Raw genomic sequence first — 22,941 nt, forward strand, 5'->3', positions numbered from 1 at the left:
CCTCTTCTTTCTTTTCCCAACAGTGGGTACAGGAGGGTTCCCCATCGCACAGCACTGCTATCAAAATTCAGACTCCACATCAGTTCATTCCCAAAATTAGTGACATTGGAGAGTTTAAACGCAAACAGAAAGAGGTCAGTTTATACCTCATTATTTGCATATTTTGCTTTAATCTTTATCAGTTTTAATGTTTCCAAGTTATGAAATACCTCTTAATTATTATATCATTAATTTTTTAAATATTTAGAATTTAAAATGATGAAATATTCTTCCTTCTTATTGTTTTTAATTTATTTATTTTTAGCTAACAATTTGTATTGCTACATGCATAATATGCGAAATGTGAATCTTAAAATGTTATTTATTGAATATAAAATTTTAAAAGTGCAAACCATAAGTTGCATTTTTTTTTTAAACCGACGACATGAAGTAAAATCAAGAAACAATTGATGGGAGTATGAAGAGAATAATTTTGACTGTTACATAAAATATCAATTTTGAGAATTTCTTTAAAAAAATGAATTGGCAGTGATCACTCGACATTTTTGAGCTTGACATTAAAAATTTAATTACATATCTTCTACAGTAAATATTAAGATATCACAAGATTAATCATTTTTTTATTTGATCAAATACAAACAGCATTCTCACTCTTTTCATAAATATATACACATTCAAAAAACGTTGCTATTAGAATGCTTGGATGACATTTTCAGACTGTCAGGTCACTGTTGAATCAGATTATGAAGTTGAGAGGAGCTAATTATATGTTTAATTATGTGTTTTGAACCAACTTTGGTTTAGACATCACATTGCTTGCAATATGTTTAGAAAGTGCCAAGAGTAACTGGATAATGAGGTTTAATGCATACATAACTTAACAGTACCTTGCATCTTTAGTAATCCAATCTCACTAGGACTGAAATCTTTTAAAAATGAAAATGTTTTTATAATTGGCATTTGATGCTCAGCTTTTTTCTTTTACACTATACTTCTTCAGCGACTAAATCGTTCAGATGCTATTCTGCATCTGGCGTTTACTAGATATCAGCAAGTTAATTTGCCAAAATTCATTCTAACATTTTATATAGCATGTACTGCACTCCCCCCCCCCCCCTTTGTCTATTGTATCACTAAAACTCACTATTGCATTATATCTTCTAAAAGCAATCTTACATCTATCATGTTGGTACAAAATGTGATGTATCTGCTGTTTTTCTTTATTACAATGCTGGTGTCTAACGTCAACATTAGAAGTTTAACTGAAGTTTTAATGTATCAAATTATCTCAACCATCACCACCTAACTGTTTAAAGTCCTTAGTTTAGGCTTGCCTTTAAAAAGTAGGAAAGCATTGAGCCTTGTATATGTTAAACATTAGATACTGCATTAATCATAGGGGTATCCCAAAACAAAATTTTTGTAAGGGAGGAAATTCTCTATTTACTGAATGAGACCCTGAATTTTACTGAATGATTGAAATAATAATAAAAAAACATGTGAGCATGCATACCTACATTCAAAGAGGAAGTTACATGAGGCATTACTAAAAAAAGATAAAAGCTATTTTTTCAATGTCTCCAAATTTTCCGCTTGTCAAAGTTTGCAAATAAGAAAAGTTTTTGGTGGTCGCCAATAAAGGATTTAAAAGTTTGGGCACATTGCATTTTTGGGGCCCCTTTGTCTATCCCAGAATTGTGCAAAACATCATTTGCATTTTTAAATTCCTTTCATGAGCTCTATGGTTGTTGGAACCCCCTCATAAATGTGACATTTAGGACATAAGTCCCCCATTGGTGGCCACATTAACATCCAGTGAACTCCTATTGGGTCGTACCTGAAAACACCACGTGTCCTTGCACATGTTAAACATTTTACAGTTTGTAATATTAAACTCCATATGTGGTTCATATGAGAAAAAGCTTTTTTGTACATTAAAATTGCTGAAATATTTTCAACTTACTGTTTGCTATAAACTATGCTTTTTAAGAATAAGAGACTACAAATAAAAAATAGCATTTGAATTAATCATAATTAATATAAATATTGCTTTCATTACCATTCACACACAAGAATTTTTGAGGTGTTTTAAAGCCACCATCCTCCATGCTATCCCCTTAGAAAATTCTAGTAAGCTGAATAATCATCCGATCTAAAGATAAGACTAAACAAGTCAACAAAAAGCCATGACCCATCAAAAATTGATTTAAAAACACATGTGATGTGTTTAAAGACACATCTGTGACTTTAAACACATCTATGAGTTCCTTTGCAATCTAAGTTTTAGAGAGCAGGCTTAGAACAGCTGTTCTATAATTTTTCACAAAGCCAGACATTTACATTAAGGTTTAAAAATGTAGTTGACTTTTTAGTAGCTTCAAGTTTTCTCCCTGTAATACTAACAATATTGGAATAACCAAATAGGAATTTCAGTCAAAGAACATTTGACCGTAAACATAATTTAAAAATAATAAATTAAAATATTGGATGATCTAGAATCAAGTAAATACAAATTATGAGTATGTAGTAAATTAATGAAAGAAGAAAAAGGGAATTATGATGTAGCTAAACAATGCAGAACAGATGAAGAACATCAAAAAACAAGTTTTAAAAAAAAATGAAATTTTATATATACAAAGTAATAAAAAATTCAAAACTGCATCGGAGAATAATAAGTTTCTGAGAATAAAAACTTTAAAAATTTTTTTACTTTTGAACACCATCAATACTACTTCTACTAATTTTTGAAATTGGCACAAAACCGATAGGTAAAATGATGTGTATTAATATCTTGTTTACATTTTTCAAAAAAAAAAAAAAAAAAACTGATTAAAATCAAGACTTAACATTTCAAATGCTACACAGATATGTTATCACTATTACACATGCGAAGAACCTGGGTTCATTTAAATTCATGTTTGTACAGTACAACCTCGATGTCTCAAATCTCACAGGACGGGGAAAAAATTTGAGACTTCGAGTTATCAAGATTTTTAAAAAATTACACTACTAACTCTCAAATTTACACACACACGTACAGGGCCGATCCTAGGCAGCCCGTGTGCAAAGACCTAATGTGCCCCCCCCTGAAGAACAATTTGCATGTTTTGACTATAACGTCCATATGAATCTTCCTTCAAATTTCTGTATCTAGTTAAAAAAAAAAAACAGAAGAAGGATGAATTTACGTAAAAAGTTTGGAAAAACTCTTTAGGTACAATTTATATCTTTGAAGAAAGTAATAGGTACAAAAAATTTACTAGTCGTAAAAACGCATTTTATAGTCTGTCATCAGAGGAAAGACGGAGGAGGGAGAAACGGGGGGGGGGGGGGGGGGGTGATCTCCCCCATAAAATATTCGAAATTGGCGTATGAAAAATAGCTGTAATTAATTTTTGGTTGTGTTTGATTGCAAGGACAAAAGAGTCGGGAACATTCAAGGTCCACGGAGAAATTTTCAAGACGGACGTCAAAAATTGCAATTCTAGGAAATTTTTCGAGACTTGAGGGGAAAGTAATGTTGGAGTTCTTTCCTAAAATTCTTTCAAAATTGATGTTAAATTACAGCTATTTTTTGTAACATTAGTATAGAAAGAATCGGCGCTCTTCCAGAAAATTTTCTGAAACGGAAGTTTTAAACTAGAAATTTTGGGTTATCTTTGTTAACGTTGCTGGAGGGAATTAGATTCGGTCGTCTCCTATCAAAAGTTTTCAAAATTGAAGTTTAAAACTCAAATTTGGGCTGTCTTTGGTGACGGTAGGGGGTCTGGCATCTTTCCTCTGGTAATTTATCGGCACAATTGTTTCAAAAACACATTTTTCGCTAGATTTGGACACGATTGGGGAAACGGGAAAATATTCCGAACCGAGAAAAATATTTTTCGGAATTAAAATCAATTTTTAGTTATTTTTGTGAAGGAAGGGTTTTGGGGTTCCAAAAAGCGCAATTTTGTACCGTCTTTGGTGACGTTAAGGAAACCGAGAAGCTTCAGCGGGGATCTTTCTGAATATTTTTCGATATTAATATCTGAAAAATACAACTAAAGACGTGTCTCCGATTGATGGGGGATGCCGGATGCCCTGGCGCCGTGAAAATTTACTTAAGCCATCCGGAATTTTTTAGAAATGGAAGTCCCAAAATCGTATTTTAGGCATTGTTTGATAACGATGGGACAAAGAGCGGTTGGGGATTCAGTGTGCCCTCAAGAACAGTATTTTGAAACTGAAGTCAATTTCAGGCTAGTTTAGGCAGGAAGGGTTTCACGGAACCATCTAAAAACGAAAGTTTGAGCTATAGTGATTACGTTGGAGAAAAGGGGGATCCGCGGTATTTCCCCCAAAGTTCTTCGAAACTGATGATTGAAAAACTCAATTTTAGTTTGTTTTTGAATAAGTTAAGTGAGGGGAGGGGGTAGGATTGGGGGCCTCTCTTAGAGACACTAATTCAGACCATCTTTGGTAGTAATCTTAGAGAATGAATTTCAGAGCCGTCTACCGTAAAAATTTCAAAAAAGAGATTCGAAAAATATTATTGAGCAATTTTTGATGACGTTAGGAAGGGCTGTCCCCCAGACTCGCAGGGGAGTCGCAATTTTCCATTGTCTCTCCAGTCTCCACGCATCCACGACTGCTGGACGCAGAATTTGTTGTTTGAAATACTTGCGAGAGTATTCTATCAGCATAGTTTTATTTTTTTCACATAAAATATGTCTTCATTGTTAAGGGTCAATAACAGTTTGGGAGGCTGGGGATGAGCATTAGTGGCCTTTAGAAGGCACCCTTTCATGTTTCGGGGGGGGGGGGGGGGGGATTTCCGTCATTGCCCCTCCCCTGTATCCATACCTGATTACCAATTCTGTTACAAATTTTGCAATCAAATGAAGCATGTGAGTTGAGAGTTGATATTAATGGATAATGGAGTAACACAATGTGCTCTAGCATTCCATTTTTCTTAATATGCTATGCTGTTGGAAAACTGGCACTTACTTTGATAATTGAACATAACAAATTTTGCATATTTATTTGACTTATTATGTTATCTTGAGAAATTCTTGAGGAATTTTGCTTGCTTAAAAGAACTGTATGATGCTGCCTGCGGCCGCCCCTTGCTTTGGCCGCCCTTGTGCGGTGCACACTCTGCACGCCTGCTAGGATCGGCCCTGCACACGTACGCTATATGCATTTATATATGTACTACTGGACCACATCGAATTACGATCAATAAAGTAGTCTTCAATATTTCACTACATTTGAAATTTTCCAATTGTCGAAAGTGCACAGGATGAGATTTTGAAATGAACAAAAATTTCAACTTGGTTTTTTCACCTAAAAATTTAAAAATTCTAATTTTATCTTTAACCAGTAACCTCACATTCAAAATGTTCTCAGCAGCCATTTTGTAGGAGCTAAAAAAGCTGAATGAAGAAAACAAGGAACGCATTTTCCGTTTTCGCTTGAAAACTGACGGACGAAAAATCGAACCCCTTTCCTCTAAATGGACATGTTCGAGAGAAATGCACAAAGATTCTAAATTCTGGGGAAAACACTGCACCCCCTTCATGCCAACACTCCCCTATTATCTTGCCCCAATCCCCTATTCACAAATTTCTAAAAAAAAAGAGATGAAAAACGTTAAGCAATTGTCCTGGAACTGGTTTTACTACAAAAATTGTCGAAGCAAAACGACAGTTGTAACTTGCTTCTGTGTAAAAAATTTCGCCATATCAAGGGTTTCGAAAAATAAATTTCGAGATAACTATGGAAAATACATAGGGGTTTTTATAGAAAATGCTGGGGAAAATTTTTGTTTCGAGACATCAAGGGTTTTGAGATAAGGAGGTTCGAGATATCAAGGTTTGACTGTAATTGAATTGTGGTTACGACCGACTTTTACCTATTGTTGTTGCACCTGCTTCAAAAACTATGTTCAAGAGTAGTATTGATGATGTTCAGAGAATAAAACTTTTTTTTACTTTTTAGAGCAATTCTCAGCTGCAGTTTTGAAGTAGATTCTATTTTTTCTTTTTTTTCGAAAATATTTTTCTTATTTTTAGTGTAAATATAATTCCGAAAAAGTTGATATTACGATCACAAAACTTCACCTCATTTGCTCATGTAAATGCTTCATACTAAAAAATAAACTATCAACATGTCAAAAATTTTAAGCGTTTAGCACTAAAAACTAATCTTTGTTCCTCCCTGGGATTTATTTGGATGGTAATTAGAACCCTTCAAATATGGTTTCCGTAACTGATTTATCTATCGCGAAATACAAGTTACTTGGTAAGAATGACACAGCTATGGTAAAAAGAAAATGAAAATAAATGCGCAATTATGGGATAAACCATCCCAGAAATAAGAGGGATTATGATAATGTGGTCGTTTCCTGAGATTGGTTATCCAATCTTGCAAAGCGAACGAATCAAGGAGCTGGCTAAATGGTTTGTTTTAATTCACATTATTAATACAATTTCAAAAACTTGCCTCATAAAATTGCAACAATACCTAAGTTTAAATTAACACTCAATTGAGATTCAATGATGCAATGTTTTGAATCAATGTATTCCCAAAATCTTTAACTAGAATCTAACAAGCTTGGGATACATCAGTGTAAATTCCAGCTTCAATTTCTAGTATGGCGTCTCTACTTTAAGTCATGCCCAGTAACTTAAGATAAAAATCCAATGTTTTCTTCCATAGTCCTGTTTATTGGTATAGATAAAGTTAATAAAGTAAAACCTGTCTACAATGGTACTGTTGGGACCTAAAAAAAGTATTGTTATAGACAGGTTATCGTTATAGACAGTTTGATTATTAATGCTGACATATTGCTGGCGGAACCATGGAAAATATCGTTATAGACAGGTTTATTGTTATAGACAGTGTTGTTATACACAGGTTTCACTGTACCACTCAAGCAATGATAGTGAATGAATTTCCTGTTTGCTTTAGAGAAGCCTTCATTCAAAATTCTCATTGTGAATGCTATTAATATTACTGCTTTATGGCAAACCAATTTTTTTAACATTGAGTTTTATATAGCTAATCATTTAATAAATAAATTACTAATACAAACATGACGACCAGCAGCAGGCTCTAGGCCCAGCTAGGCAGGTCCTAGTCAGTTTATTAGTCTTCAATGAAGGTCAATGGCCCTTTTTAAGCTATCTACACTGTTTCTCATTACAGCATCTTCTGGTAAGCTGTTTTAAGTGCCCACAACCTTACTAAAGTAACAATTTTTCCTAATTTCCAGATTAGCCTGAGATTTGAATAGCTATTAAGAGGGACCCCATGTCCTGCTTTCTGTGCAAAAATTAAACCCATTAACATCTTTCATTTTGATAAATTCAAACAACTGAATAATGTCCTTTCTGACTAAAGTTTTTTAAGCCTGGCATCATAATCTAAGTCTGAAAGCCCCCTCAGTAGCCCTTTTTTGAACCCTTTCGGATAAAGAAATATCTTACCTTACATACAAATTATGTTACACTTGCTGTTTTTTTACCCGTAACTTTTTTTCTGAAGAACAAATTTGGTGGAACAAGACTTTAGTTAGAACATTCCTTATCTATCAAAAACAAGAATTGTCAAAATCGGTTCACCCAGTGAGGCGTTATAAGCTAACAAAAACAAACATATGGTATGAACTGATAGTCACTTCCTTTTTGAAGTGGATTTTAAAAAAGCACCAATTTTTCCATCCACCAGCACCATTTTTTCCATTTTTCTGAAACTATGCTTTCGTCATTGTTTAAGTGCAAAATGCCATCTCTCATTTCTGAATTTCTCGTGGAGTTATACTAAAAAAGCCGCCTGTTTCTTAAGTTTTACACACCAGTGTGCTTATCATTATATTAATTTTAATTTAATTATCCATTTTGCGTGATTTCTTTTGCAAAATTATTTACCCCCCCCCCCCCTTCCCGAGCCTACACATCTGAATGTACATGAGAGCTAGGCAATTTAATCTTTTTTCTGAAATCGGTGTATAGAAGTCCTAAGTTCAAGAAATGAATGAAGAGCATTTTATGTTACTTAAATATCTGTTTAAAATTCTCGCAAAGTGAAGTATGCATGTAGGTCGAAACCAGGATAATAGTAAGGTCACTTTAAAATGCAGGCTACTAACGATTTGAATCTCTCAATGCGAGTTGGAAAGCAGGTGCAGAAAATCCAGAGTGGTGGGCATCCTCTCTCTTGGTTTCCTTAAAAATTTCTGCATATTCGTCAGTGGGGATCAGTGGATGCTGGCAGTAGTATCATGGTCGCTGATCATTATCCGCTTTTGAATTTTACTAAGACCACCGTTTTAGCACTTTAGTTATATCAGTTGGGGTGCTAATCACAAAATAGAACTTGAATGTTTAAGAATTGGAAAGTAATTTGTAATTACTTCCTGAGTACACTAAGTTATTTTGTTAAAACCTGTTTTGTTTGGAAACATTTAAATACTGTTTTTTTTTCTTCTTTTTCTTGTGGGAGAAAAATGAATGTGTTGGAGTTCTGGAAGGGGTTTGACTGGTATGACATACAAGTATGTCTAACCCAGTGGTGCACAATCTATAACCCACAAAAGTGATTCATGCAGCCTGTTGCTGTGTTTGATAGTAGGTTTCAAAAACTGGGTTCTTTAACCTTCGAAAAAAAAAATTTCTGTTCGGATTTTGGAATGATTGTTGAAAATATGAGCCAAATAGTCAAAAATTAGTTTCTAAAATACAAATGAGACAGTGAGTTACAAAGGGATGTAAATGGAAATTTTCAAGTTTTGAGTAAAACGTGTTTACAGATAAGGTCCTAGGTAGGCTTTCACTGAAACTATTCTAAGTCATACTGTATATCAGCCCCTACCAGAGCTGCAATTACTGTCTCTTGCCCCTAAATTGAGGAGAGGTTCATCTATCATTTGTACTGGTTATCTCCAAATTTTTAGTTTTAACACTTACTTCCCTTTTGCGTCTCACTGCCTCAAATGGAGCTTTTGTATTAATAAAATAAGCTTGTAAAAATGATAAAACAGTTTGTAGGTTTCTTTTCCTTGTTTTCCCATGCTATCTAGAAAAAAAAATGTAGTTAAATTTTATAAGTGTTATGGCCTGCCAGACTGATCTTGATATGAGATGTTACCCTCAGGTAAATAAAAGGTTGAGCACGAGCAATTCAACAATTGTGTTGACTATAATGGTCAACACCAGTGGTTGGAAGTAGCGCGCTACAAGTAGCGACGCTACTGTAGTAGCTACATTTTTGAGTAGTTTGTAGTGTAGCGCACTACTTTTTAAAAAAAGTAGTGTAGTGAGTAGTTAACTACAAAAAAATAGTAGTTTGTAGCGATTCCTGGAAACTACTTTCAAATAAACTGAAAAAAAAAAAAAAAAAAAAATCAATGTTCGAACGAATTTGACTGGCGCAAATTTTACACAAGTACATTGGCAGATGCAATAAGAAATAAGTAAAAATACGAGCTAACCTCAGGTATTTCATTTTGACGCCATACCTGCTATCTGTTCGACGCCTTTAGTTTGTTTGCCGTCGTAATTTTTATATTTCACCAATATTTACATTGAAAAAAGCACTAATTTTCGTGAAAATGAAGATATCGGTGATTTCGCGAGTTGAAAATTTGGTGAATTTTATATGAACAGACTGAAGATTGAAAAACAAAGATATTTTAGCGAGGCTTAAATTTTTGACAGTATTCACCAAATAAAAAGAAGCTACTGAAACTGTTATAGAAAAGGATGATATTGAACTGTTCTGGAGGCCTTACAATAAATGCGAGCATTACAGTGTATGAGAGTATGATAACGGAAATTTTTCTTGGTGTCTTCTGATGAGCTAATTTATCAACCTGTTTTTGTTCAATCCTCTTATGGTGTGTTTGTGTATTAGTGTGTCCCGCCCCCCCCCCCCCCAAAAAAAATCGAAAGTTGTTTTTTCAAGTCGCACACTTTATTATATTTTATCCTTTTACGTCAAAAAAAATCATATAATTTGAACAACGGCAACAAGTGCCGATTATTTTATAATTCGGTGTTTAGTTTCATTGATTTACGTACTGGAATAGTAAAATAAATTTCGTTTCTATGTTTGGGTAGGAAATAGAATGTAAGAGTAATCAGTTATTTTTTGCTTTTTAGTTCCTGGGTATTTTTTTGAAGGTGGTTTTTTTTTTTTTTTTAATTTAAAAGTAATTTATTTTCACGATTGTTTTTACACGAGGAAAAATACAAGAGTGTATGCAATTTGAAAAATTGACTTTCATTTTTTGAGGGACAACCTATTGTGTATGCTTTGTATTTACTTATTTTTTGGAAAGTAGCGAAGTAGCGACTACATTTCAGAAGTAGTTTGTAGTTGCTACATTTTGAAAAAAGTAGTTGTAGTTGTAGTTACCTACATTTGTAACAAAGTAGTTGTAGTTGTAGTTCGCTACAAAAAAAATGTAGTTTTTCCAACCACTGGTCAACACAATAGTTGAATCTGTCCCAAATGTTTGCAAGCATGTCTGCTTCTACAATGACTGCTTCTATGATTGCTGTTATACGCATCTCCAGTTTGGCTAATATTTCAGGAAGGGGGAGGCATCTGCATGAAACTCGAAAGCTTACACTCTACACAGTATATAATTCAATCAAAAAGGAGGTAGTTCTAAGTAGTTTTTTTTTTTTTAATTGCCTCATTTTTAAAAAAAAACATCTGTACAGTCCAGTCGCAACTTATGCAAGGGATGTGTTCCAAGATACCTCGCGTCAGGAGTAATTCACACAAGTCTGAAGATCACATTCACCACAATAAGTGGACGGAGGTACATTTTCCAAAAGGGGAAAAGTATTCATATACTGCGGATGCATGTAAAACATATGACAATTGTTAAGTTTGGTAGATGAAAAGTGGCAGCAGTGGTTGTAAAACCTTTTAAATTATAATTAAATTTAAAGATTAAAAATATGGCAATATAACTAGTAAATGTGCTTTCGCTAAAATGTATATGGAAAACTTAGCATCTGGCATTGTAAGCATTGTTCGAAGAAAAAAATAAAATGAAGAGTTTGATTTTGTAGGCAGGCGTTATGGATTTTATTAAGGATCTTTTCTGTTCAACCTGCGGTTCAGAATTATATATGTACGTCTAAAAAAAGCTCTTTAATTTTCACAACGTTCAACAAAAATTACATTTTAAAACTAGCAGAGATTTCGGTGAAATATCCGGTTGCTCTAACAACAGTATTCACCTAATAGAGAGATAGCGCTCTCATCTTGGGGAGACCACTGAAATGCGACTGTGTCATCTCTCAGAACTGGATGGACGTCAAATATCTAGTTGCTTGTCTCATTGAGATTCCGTACGAGATGGCATGGTAACACTGACCGAACATTGGTTATAGGGAGTGAAAAACATTGCAGACAATGTGAGAATTACTCTTACAAGGAGACGGTACGGTCTCGGAAATTCAGATCGGGATGAGATTTGGCAGATTAGTAGTATCCTTTAAGGATACTCTCAAGGTAAAGTAATAAAGCACACTAGCCATAAAATTCCAAGAAAACAGCCTTTAAAGATTTACTCGTAACTTATAAACTAGTAGGGATTGTTCGTAAACAAGTGCCCTGTGATCATGTGGGCAGCGCTCTGGGGTTCTATGCGGCCGATCCGGGTTCATATCCGCTGCAAGTTTCTTTTTTGTTAATTTAAAAAGTAACTGTTGCAGCTTTGTGCAATTTGAATTGAAGATAATGCAAAATTTTTAAACACGTAAGGCACTTTAATAGAGAAAAGGCAGATAAATTAAATCGATACAAGTTAAAATTTGAATTACAACGGCTACAAAATTATTGTAGAGCTTAATTTATAGATGATTTTTAACAATATAGTTGTTATTTATATACATACACCAGAATGATATTTATCATAAAAACATGGGAAACAATAACTGTTTTGACATCTCGCACAATTTATAGAGGAAGATTGCTTACAGGAGCAACTTTTTTGTGAAAGAGTCGTTGGAAGACGTACTTCATTTACACTCAGGAAAATTTCTCTTTTGTCAGAAAGTTTAGAAGTATACCAGGCATATCGAATCATTTTATCAAAAATTGGCGATGACAGTTGATGATGGACAATTGATTGTATTTTTATGCAGTCTTCACGGGTATTTATTTCTCTATTTTCAACGAGATACGCTCAATTTTGTATACGTTTTATTAAATTCTTTACCTGTCGATAAAAATAGACGTCGCAAGGTTGAACAAGGGGAGTACATTTTGGTAGAATCACTTTAACTGTACAAGTTGGAGATTTTTCATCATCCTGGAAAATTTGTTCATATAGTTCAGGTTTTGTTTGTCCTCCTCAAGAGTCGATAATCAATAGAAATTCTTCTTTTCCCACATAAAACTTCAAGCAACGGTTCAAAAATTCGATGTATAGTCCTGTCGTTAGCTTTCCTGATTTCAAAGATGTTATTATGACATTTTTATATTTTTGCGAGTATTCATCAATTGTTTTTTGAATTCGGGGGAGAAAAATACCAGTCACTTCTTGCAAACAAAGAAATGCAAGGAGCAGAACTTTTCCAGACAGGGTAAGAGAATATTGAGCGGTGTATGAATGCGTTTGCGTTACTCTATTCATGTCGTGCCTTTTGACAAAAATAGTTTTACTTCCCTTTTGAGCTAAAGTCCTGTTGTACACCGACTGATACTGACATCCAAGAAAAAGGAAATGGGAATTAAAATATTTTGTCAAAAGAAGGCGCGGATCCAGAGAGAGGGTTCTGGGGGGGAGGGGGGTCATGACCCATCTTTTAAATGACCAAATATAGAATAAAATTGCATTTTTGAGACATATTTCAAAAAAAAAAAAAAAATTGCCCATTTTGCGCAAAAATTACCCTTTTACCCCTCCCTTTCCGAAAATGACCTCCTCCTAAACCAGAAGCTGGATCCGCCCTTGTTCTGAAGATCGTAAAATAAGTTTTTAATTACTTACCTGTTTGGTCAGTATTGATAACATAATCGTTTTTGAAATTCGGTATCAACTTTAACGTCTGAATTACAAAAGTGTCTACAAAAGCCAAAATTTCTTCGATCGTCGCAGTTTCTCTTTTTGAAACAAATTTTGTGACTTTTCGTTGATGAATGGCATGCTTGCTTTTGAATTTTTTTACCCAACTGTCAGATGCTTTAAATTCAAAATCTGTAAACTGTCGTGCTCCTGCTAAAGCCCACTGTTGCAAGTTCCATACAGAAACTTGTTGGTAATTCTCTCAAGCTTCTAGAAAACAATCATATGTCCAAGAATTGATTACATCGTATTTATCGAATAGATTTCCTCCATTTTTTATTTCTTTCTCCCATTGCGATAAATATTCATTTTTTTTAAACCGACTGCATCCTTTCTTTTGTAATGTTTGTAGATTCCATGTATGGTGAGCCGTTGCTGTGTTCACAACTTTAATTTTGTAATCCAAAGGAAGATGCTCTACCTCTCTTCTTTTTTTCTCTTCTAGTTCGTATTCAGCTGATGAGCTTTGAATTTCGACTTGCTCAAAAGGTTCCTCCTCACAGTTTTCATTTTCACGAGCAAGTTCGTCATCAGTTACAAATATTTTTTCAACCAGCATATCCATAGCACGTTCATAAATTTTTTCGCCCAATAACATCGCTTCACGAGAAATTGAACTTGATGATTCTGATGCAATCAAATGATTTTCAGTAAACAAGCTCTCGTAATAAACGACCACATCTTTTAATCTCTGCTTCAACATTTCACTGTGCAATAAATTTTGATCCATTTTGCCAACAGATTTTATTTGTTTCGGGGTTACTTCAATAACCGACCATTTCGATTCTTAATATTTTAAAAACTGAAATCCTTTTTCATGGTATAGAATGTTCCAGTCTAATATACAGCACAGACAATAAATAAATTTAATGATGAAAACAAATATGAACACTGCAGACGATAATAGATGGAAAGTAAAGAGTTGAATATTCAATGTAAAATACAGCAGATGATAAATTTACAAATAACAGAATCATAGAGCAAAAACATTGCTCGATAAGTACGGTTAGGGTTTTTAAAATTTGACTGCCTGCTTATGTGCAATAAAACAACATTTTCACTCTTCCACAAAGAAACTGATTATGTATTTATTGCAAAAATCATTTACTTCGTCAAAGTTTATAATATCTAACAATGTGCAATCACTTGTTTGTGAGAATAGTAAATAGAGTTTTAATGTACTATCACACATTAAAAATACATCATATTTTTAAAATTAAGTATTACCTTCAATTCAAACTGCAAAAAGTGGTAATAGTCACTTTATAAATGAACCAAAAAGAAACTTGCAGTGGATTTGAACCCGGATCGGCCGCATGGAACCCCAGAGCGCTGCTCACATGACCACCGGGCACTTATTTACGAACAAACTCTACTAGTTTATAAGTTGCGCGTAAGTCTTTAAAGGCTGTTTTCTTGGAATTTTATGGCTAGTGTGCTTTATTACTTTACCCTGAGAGTACCCTTAAGGGATACTACTAATCTGCCAAATCTCATCCCAATCTGAATTTCCGAGACCGTAACGTCTCCTTGTTAGTCGAAATTTCGCGTTATAGAAAAGGGTGCGACATTTTTTTTAATGAAGATACCGAATTATTTTAGACATTTTTAAACCTCCCTCAAACTGTTTTAACCAATTTCTTTATCTTAGCATCTTTCACATAAAGGACTGGATTTTCATTGTATTTCAAAATAAATAAGTAAAATAAAGCTGTGTTGTTCGATATAAAATACTGTTATAATATACAAAATCAATGGGAGAGAGAGGCATGAAATGAAACAGTACTTACTGTGTGAAGGGTATGTAGTAATAACAAAATGCATCACTTATAGCACTCTACAGTTGATACAGTATTTGTATTCGACACACTTTTTAGTGTAAGAATATTGAAAACCTTTAATTATCATACTTTCTTTTTTTCTTTCCATTTTCACAAACTTAAGATAACTAGCATATTTAGGTGACATATTTCATCAAATTTCATATTTAGAATTTAAAAAAAAAAAATTAATGAAAACTATAAATGGTTATTTCTACACACTAACAAAGCGATGTTTAGACTAGTACAGTGTAGGGAACTTCTGCTTTCAGTGATGCTACAGGAAAAGCCCATGATGAAATCATTCATGAAACCAATATTTAGTAGCCAGTAATAAAGGCACTATAAACCCACAATTCCCTTCCAAAAATTTTCCTGTTGCGGGTGAGGAATTTCAATCAGCTCTAAAATTTGTTACTCGTAAAAAAAACTATCGTTATAGCTATTTCTCATATGTCAAATCGCGTTGTAGTGCAAGTCCACTGTATTAAGAAGCCCTTGATTGATACTTGCTGTGAAATTTAAGAAGATATTATATTAAAAAACTCTCTCTTGAGTGAGGTTCTATATGGTATGTTGTATTTCCCTAAAAATCTCTATAAATGTTTTTTTTTAATTTCATAAATTCAATTTTTAAGTTTTTTCTTAAGAAATGCAGTTCTAATTCGATGCTTAAACTTTTCATGTAGTTGAAAGAAAATCGAATGAAATCCAAAGTCACAGCTGGTCCTCAATCAAATATCTTAGAAGGAGTCACATGGGAAGAAATTCGTAAAATGCAAGTAAGTACTCAAATTTTTTATATAAGTCGAGTATGATTTCTCATGGAAGATTATAATTATATAGTGCCATAATAGAGATGCACTGAATTTTTTGAATTATAATATTATTCATATTTTTCAAATGTCCATCCTATATATATCAAAAAATTAGCCTAGAGTGTTTTAAATTTGTATAATTGCTGACCTAACTTTCTTTCTTGGTCATTGTTAAAGTACCATTTTTTTTGGGGGGGGGGGGGTAAATAGTGTTTATATTTTACCGTTATATGCCCAACTTACTAATCTCTAATTTTCGGCTTCATTTTTTTGCCAAGTCTAAATACTTTTTTTTTTGTGTGTGACTTGTTCAGAACTACTTTAGGTGAAATATGTGTTTTAAAGATTTATTTTAGTTCTCATTATTATATACTACCTTTCTACAGCATTTTTTTTCCTTTTTTTTTTTGACAATAATGCTTTTTCATGTTCAGAATTATTTTTAGATGAAAAATGTGTTTTATAGGTTTAATTTAGTAATCATTTATTATATACAGTAGACACTGCTTAATGTGATCACTTTGGGACAAATACAATTTGATAACAATAAGCGACTGATAACAATAACCGAAAAAAATCCAGGACAAATAAAATGTTTTTTTTTTTTCGATTTAGAACAAACGTTTATTTTTGCAAATTAAAATTACAATGACTTAACTAAAACATAGGCGGATTTAGGACCGAGTTCATGGGGGGGCAGGATTTTTTTTTTTTTTTTTTTTTTTTTGAGCAACATTTTTATTGCCCCCCACTCCCATGTTTTTGTCTGTTTCCTGTGATGCATAAGTCCATGCTTTACTTTTTTGTGTGTCATTTTCATTGATGTGTGTTTTCATGCTGTCCTTTTTTACATTGACCTTAAGAGAGGGAGCTGGTATAAGAGGGTGGCGCAAGGCTCCCTTTTAAGTGGGAAATAGAATATCTCCAATTTTAGAGGGGCCGGGGGTTTCTCCCCCGGAGGAAATTTTGTAAAATGGATATAAAATTCTGCATTTTGAAGCTTTATAAAGGTTAATTGGATAGACATAGAAATTGATAACTAGATTATACAGTTGTACAGCATTGTTCAAACTTTGTAAGGAACAGCCATTTTAAGTTTGAAAGAAAAAATAAACTATAGATTTTTCATTACAACAACCTTTTTTTAATTATAAGTAGTGCAAAAAACGAAAAGGAATAGAGGTAGTGTATCATTTTTTTTCCTGGCTAAACAGATTAACAATATGCAGTAGAAGTAATTGAGAGTTTAAGAACACTTTGCTTAGGATTTTCAAAGACTTATCTTATTATTTTCAAGGACTCTAGAATAAATAAAATTATTTAACGCACTTCATTTGTACTTTACAGTCTCTGATATTTTAGTACTTGATTGTAAATTTTTACAGTCCTGTTCCAACTTTGTAAGAAATAGCTATTTTAAATTTAAAAGAAAAAAGAAACCATAGATTTCTCATGACAACTTTTCTTCAGTTGCAAGTGGGGCAGAAAACGAAAAGAAATAGAAGTAGTGTGTATTTTTTTCCGTGCTAAACAGATAGACAATATGCAGAAGAAATACGATAAAAGGAATCAATACAAAAGAATTTCCAAAATACTGCATTTGGGATTGAATAAATAGCAAGATATGAAACATGTGAGTCACAAAAATTTATTTTTAAAATAATATGTTACAAATGTGAGAATCATGATTTTTACATTTTTAATACAGGATGTGGCAGGGATCTGAATTTAACATATTTTGGCATTCCTCCCCCTCTACCATTTGTTAGAAATTTTAAAATTTAAGGTTTGTAGCCATACGTTTCCAAATATTCAAGGTTTACAAGCACTTAAAAATGAAATTAGTTTTTTCAAGCAATTTTCATTTTTTAAGAGACGAATCATGATTTTTTTTTTTGGAAGTTAGGAACCCACTTCGAAGCAGGGGCCCTAAGCAATAGCTTGTTTATCTTATAGGCAAATTCAGCCCTGTTTGAAATTCACTCTTACCTGCAGATTTTTGCTTGATTTTTTGTATTTTTTACGAAAATTCGTCAGTTTTTACAGTTAAAGGATTTTTATGATTTTACCAATCTTTGTTAGGTTTTTATAGACTTTTATGAAATTTCAGCAAATTTTTCCGAAACTTTGGATGACTCAAGTTTTTTCCCCTTTGCTTTAGGTTCTAATTTATTAAAATAATCGTCAATTATTATAAGTATTGCAGCTTAATGTATAGATCGTTTAGCCTATATTTTCATTTATATACTTGTCCAAATGGTTTTTAATCCAAAATAGTAAATTTAGACACAGTTTCAGCACCCCAGTGACACCTCTACTATTTGTACTTAATGTTCATTTTTTTTCCTTTTCTTTTCTCCCATCAGAAAAGGACATTCGCTTTTCTCTTCGTTTTAATTGAACTATTCAAAAAAGAAAAAGTCATGATTTTTTTGTTTCAAGATTTTGGAAGATGTGTTGTTACTATATAAAGTCCTCCCAAAACTGGGGGGCATTGCCCCCTATAAATCGACCCATGCCCTTCTGAACTATTCAAAAAAGAAATAATAATATATATATATATTTTTTTAATTTTTGGAAGACGTGCTGTCACTACATAAAGTCCTCCCAAAACTGGGGGGGCATTGCCCCCCTCTGCCCCCCCCATAAATCCGCCCATGAACTAAAAGCAGTTTTAAATTACAAGTTACTAAATTAGCTGAATGGAAGTATCTGAATGATTCGCCAAGTTCTGTCACCAACTTGACGACAAATTTGGCAGTTTTTTTTTTTTTAAATTTGTTTTCATTTTGGCCACTATTGGCAATATTTAGAGAGTTATCTATTGAACCACATTAAAATTGCCAATAATGGAGAAATAACATTAAATTGGTGTAAAAGGAAGTCGTGATGCACACATCAGCTCGTTTTTAAATTAATATTAACCAATATAAAAATTTCATGAAAAAAAAGTAAAATGAATTATTTATATGAAATACTAAAATACTGCTCTTTGCTAAAATTTTCATGCATGATAATGCAACACTAATTTTGCTTTCATTAAATTTAATTTTAGGATGCAATGGTAAATGCAGCTGGAGACCAAGTTGTTTTAGTTGGTGCTGCCTCTAAGGGAATAATTCAACGTGAATATCAGCATAATGCTATGGTATACAAGAGTGCTTATTCCAAAAATCCATTCGATAACATCACAGAACAAGATTTAGAGGAGTACAGGAACATTGTAGAACGAAGGCAAAGAGGGGAATCAAGTGAGTAGAGTACAATTTTCAACTACACAATTTTACTGATGATTTTCAACTCGGTACATTTTTTCCAATAATTTAATTAGAATCAGCATTATAGCAGTCACGTTATATTCAAAGGTAATTGCTATACTTTCTGTATAAGTATTTATCTGCCAATATTTTTACTGGAAAATAACTTAAATTATTTAACTCTTTATGCAGACATTTTTAAGGATAAGAAGTTTTAATTAGATTAAAAATAGAGTTCAAGATGATAATTGAACTTAGTAAAGAATCATTAATGATGCAAAATTGCACTTCTATATTTTGAAAGAGAAGTCTTTTTCATTTTTTAAAAGTGGCTTTTTTAAAATTCATTTATTTAAAATGTTCTTGTGTTTAGAATGTAAAACAAATTTTAGCTATCCTAGTTAGTCCCAATAAACAAGATTGTACACTTTCTGTTGCATTAGATTTTAAACAAGAATTAAACAAAAATCCCATTTTAAAAGTTTTTTTTTTTTTTTTTTTTTGTGTGTGTGTGTGTGTGTGTTTTTTTTTTTTTTTTTTTTCTTAATGCAGGACTAAATTCTGAATTTTGTTGTAGAATTGTTTTTAAAGCTGAAAACAACTTATAGTGTACCTTGTGAGTCGAAGACATTCGTGTCTATTAGTGTTCAAATTTATTGAGCTGATAGCAATTTACACAAGTACAAGATCTGCTTGAATTTGGGAATGATTGTTTTGAATATCTTGAAACATGAACTAAATGCCATAACCAATTTTTTAGTTGAAGAAGAAGTTCCAGATGAAATAAAGCATCTATTAATGGAACCTGTTAGTCAACCATCAAAACCGCAAATCTCGACTCCGCCCACTGGAAAATCACCGCCACCTGTTTCTCCTCGTCCAACAAAAAGTAAGAATTGACACAAACGTTAAATATTTATAAAATTATTATTCACACTTAATACATTTGAATCTCTTATTTTCTCAAAGTTTCTATTTTCACTGGTCTGTCTGGAAGGTAGGATAATGTGTGGTACTTCCTAATATGGGGTGGGGAACTTATGTATTTTTGTACGTACTTATCCAACACCTAGAATGTCGGAAGAAGTTGAGAAAAAGTTGATACTTTTTGTTGTGACTAGTAAAGGCGGTTTGACCTGTAGTTGGAGGTTATAACTGTTTGTTTGACACTTCCAAAGTGTTTTTACAGTGCTGAGGTAGTAACGTTTCACCATTCTTATCGGTTGAAAATTGAAATTTTATAAGTTATTATTTTTTCAGTATTCACTTTAAATACATACGTTTTCAATATTTTTATGACTTCCAACATAGTTGATGCATCTGATTGAGAATGGAAATCAAGTCGGATAAGTACGTAATATGGGCTTGGGTGCAATATCCTGAAAAATATGCTATATAGGGTGAAGGAAGATTCTTTTTCTTCTGAAAAGGGAGAATTGTGACGTGAATGTGAAGATGAAAATAGTGTTGTGTGTGTCTGTGTTGCATACTCCTTTTCTAGTGACCAGGAGGTGAGTAGTGGGTTTGGGGCAAAAATGACTCCAATTTGAAAGTATAAACTGCACTGATAGTTTAAAAAATAGTATCATTTGCTAGAAGTGCAAATAAATGATTTATGAAATGCAAATGGTTGTTTTCTAAAGTTATTTTTGTGGTATCAAAATTGGAAATGTGTTGTAAAAACAAACTTTTTCTGGATTTAAAAAAAATTAAAATTTATTGGCAAAATTTTTGATTTAAGCATTTGAACTCAGATGGTCCTAATCTCAGAACGAATTTTGTATTATGCTCAATATTTTCCTCTTTTTCTTAACCATGTTAGTTGTAAGTGACAAAAACAAAAGGTACCCCATATTTGGTGCTTTTACCCTGATGTCAAAATTGGTTCTAAGATATATGTTGATCGGAAAATGAAAATATATATAAAGGCTTGAAGTTGACTCTTCCCGAGTCAATATGTTGCTTCCAATGACAGTTCTAATTCTCGGATGAATAAGGACGGGCATTTTTGTGTATCTTGTTTTAATATTCCATGCAAGTCGCACTCAATTCCGAAAAATGACATGCTTTGTATGAAACTCGGCATGTCTGAAATGGGAACTTTTTGCGTGATGTAGAGAGCTATTGGTAATGGTTATGTAACAAAATGGCAAACCTTCCATTTCTTTAAAACAGATTTTGAAGGACACAATCATTTTTTAAGGCTGTGAAGGGTTTAACGTTGAATCGCTCTGTGAAAGGGCCTCAATAACCACTACAGATGGAAATATGTGGCCAAAATCATGAACTCATAATGTCTAATGAGTGTTTCTTGGATGGCACAGACATTAAGCGTTCCAAAAATGCTGTTCAAAAGATTGTTATGAATTGTCTACAAGCGTGAAAAGTGTGCAAAGCTTGTGCCCAGTCTTTTGGCTGATATTCAAAGGTGGCAACTATGCCCTTGCTTAACTATAATTCTGGAGTGACTTCCCTCAATTTATTCTTGTTCCTTCAAAACTAATATGAAATAGCATTATTTTGAGATATTTGACAACATTCAAGAGACTTGCACCAAGGCTCTAAAGGACTTTCGGCAAAGACCAACTGTGACTTCTTCAATGCCTGTAAATTTCACTGGAATCAATATACTGACTAGAGTTAAGTGATATACTATCATATATAGTTATATATTTAGTTCTGTAGTCATAACATTCAAATTTTGGTTCGTCTTATAGATCTTTCAAAAGGTATAGCATCCTTATAAACAAACTCAATTACAAACTAATTGAAATTATGACTTGGAAATGAATCATCTTTCATTGTTGCGTATGCTAATAATGCACTTATGAAATTTCAAGAAGGTATTTGCTTACTTGAAAAAGTCATTAAATATTTCACTTTCAACTGTAGGAAACTGAAAGAAAATGTCCTATTGCCAAAAGTATTTTAAACAGCTTAAAATAAGCATAATTTTTATTGCATTACAATTTGATTTAATGTGCTTTAATATTTGATAGTGATTGTTATTTAAATTATTTCCCACATAAGTGCACTCATTTTGAAAATGTTTTTGTACACAGGTAAGGATTCTGAAAATGTTGCTGTCCAGAAGGCAATGTCATCTGCTATTGCAGAGCAAGGTATAATTCTATTCAAATATATTCTCTATAGCTTGATCAACTGTTTTTAAAAGTTTTAACCTAAATGTCTTTCAGACTTTTGCATGTTACATCACTTCATTTTTGCTTATAGTTTGTAAATTTATGCATGATAATTTTAAAGTGTGCATTTGAGTATTTTTTCTATTGTGCATGAAATATTTAAATGTTTTGCATGTATTTTAGACAGTATAGAAAAAAAATCGAATTTCTTCAAACGCACTTTTTCTGAGAGGAAATCTAAAACAAAATGTGAGTACTTAGACTGTGATTTTATTTCTATTTATTTAATGATATTCTTACATTTTAATTACTGTTAAAAAGTTTGATGGACATTTCTTATTTCTTTTACTAAATTCAAACATTTGGAAGCATACTTCAGTGCACTTTGTATTTTATAAACGCTGCTTTTTAATTCTACAGCATGTTTTGATGTTTTCAAAAAAAATTTCTCTCTTTACTTCATACTGGCAAGTTATAGATAAGCAACAATATTCAATATATTTTCATGCTATTTAATCATACAGTAGAACCTCATTGATCCAAACTAATAGGGGATCCACGTCGTCCCAAGTTAATAGAAGCATGGATCAAACAAAATCACTATAAAATTAGCCAGTGTACAGAAACAAACTGCTGTATACAGTAAAAATTGTATTTAAGTTCAAAAGAATGAAATATAAAACTGCAGAAAAGAAAATTAAAAATACAAAATACGGCCTACAATACATTATTGTGCTAACTTGCCTTTTATTTAGACAGTATGCCCATCTAAACAGCTGTGTAGCTTTTATGGTATGGATAAATGAGGATTTACTGTATAATGCTTTTAGAAAA

The 22,941-nt window shown here is 32.7% G+C and overlaps 1 protein-coding gene across 3 annotated transcripts in view; it reads left to right on the forward strand.

The window, feature by feature from the left end:
• Positions 1-22,941, forward strand: part of LOC129225158 (protein hu-li tai shao-like) — a 114,226-nt gene that overhangs the window by 85,865 nt on the left and 5,420 nt on the right. Inside the window, exons 10-15 of one of the 3 annotated variants that reach the window (XM_054859719.1) lie at positions 24-134; positions 15,579-15,671; positions 18,763-18,958; positions 19,725-19,853; positions 22,027-22,086; positions 22,291-22,356. In XM_054859719.1, coding sequence (XP_054715694.1) covers positions 24-134; positions 15,579-15,671; positions 18,763-18,958; positions 19,725-19,853; positions 22,027-22,086; positions 22,291-22,356 — 655 coding nt within the window. The remainder of the gene's footprint in view (positions 1-23; positions 135-15,578; positions 15,672-18,762; positions 18,959-19,724; positions 19,854-22,026; positions 22,087-22,290; positions 22,357-22,941) is intronic. The other 2 variants (XM_054859721.1, XM_054859720.1) reach the window with 2 other exon arrangements.

The sequence above is a fragment of the Uloborus diversus genome, chromosome 6 (assembly GCF_026930045.1).
Source record: "Uloborus diversus isolate 005 chromosome 6, Udiv.v.3.1, whole genome shotgun sequence".
NCBI classification, from domain to species: domain Eukaryota; kingdom Metazoa; phylum Arthropoda; class Arachnida; order Araneae; family Uloboridae; genus Uloborus; species Uloborus diversus.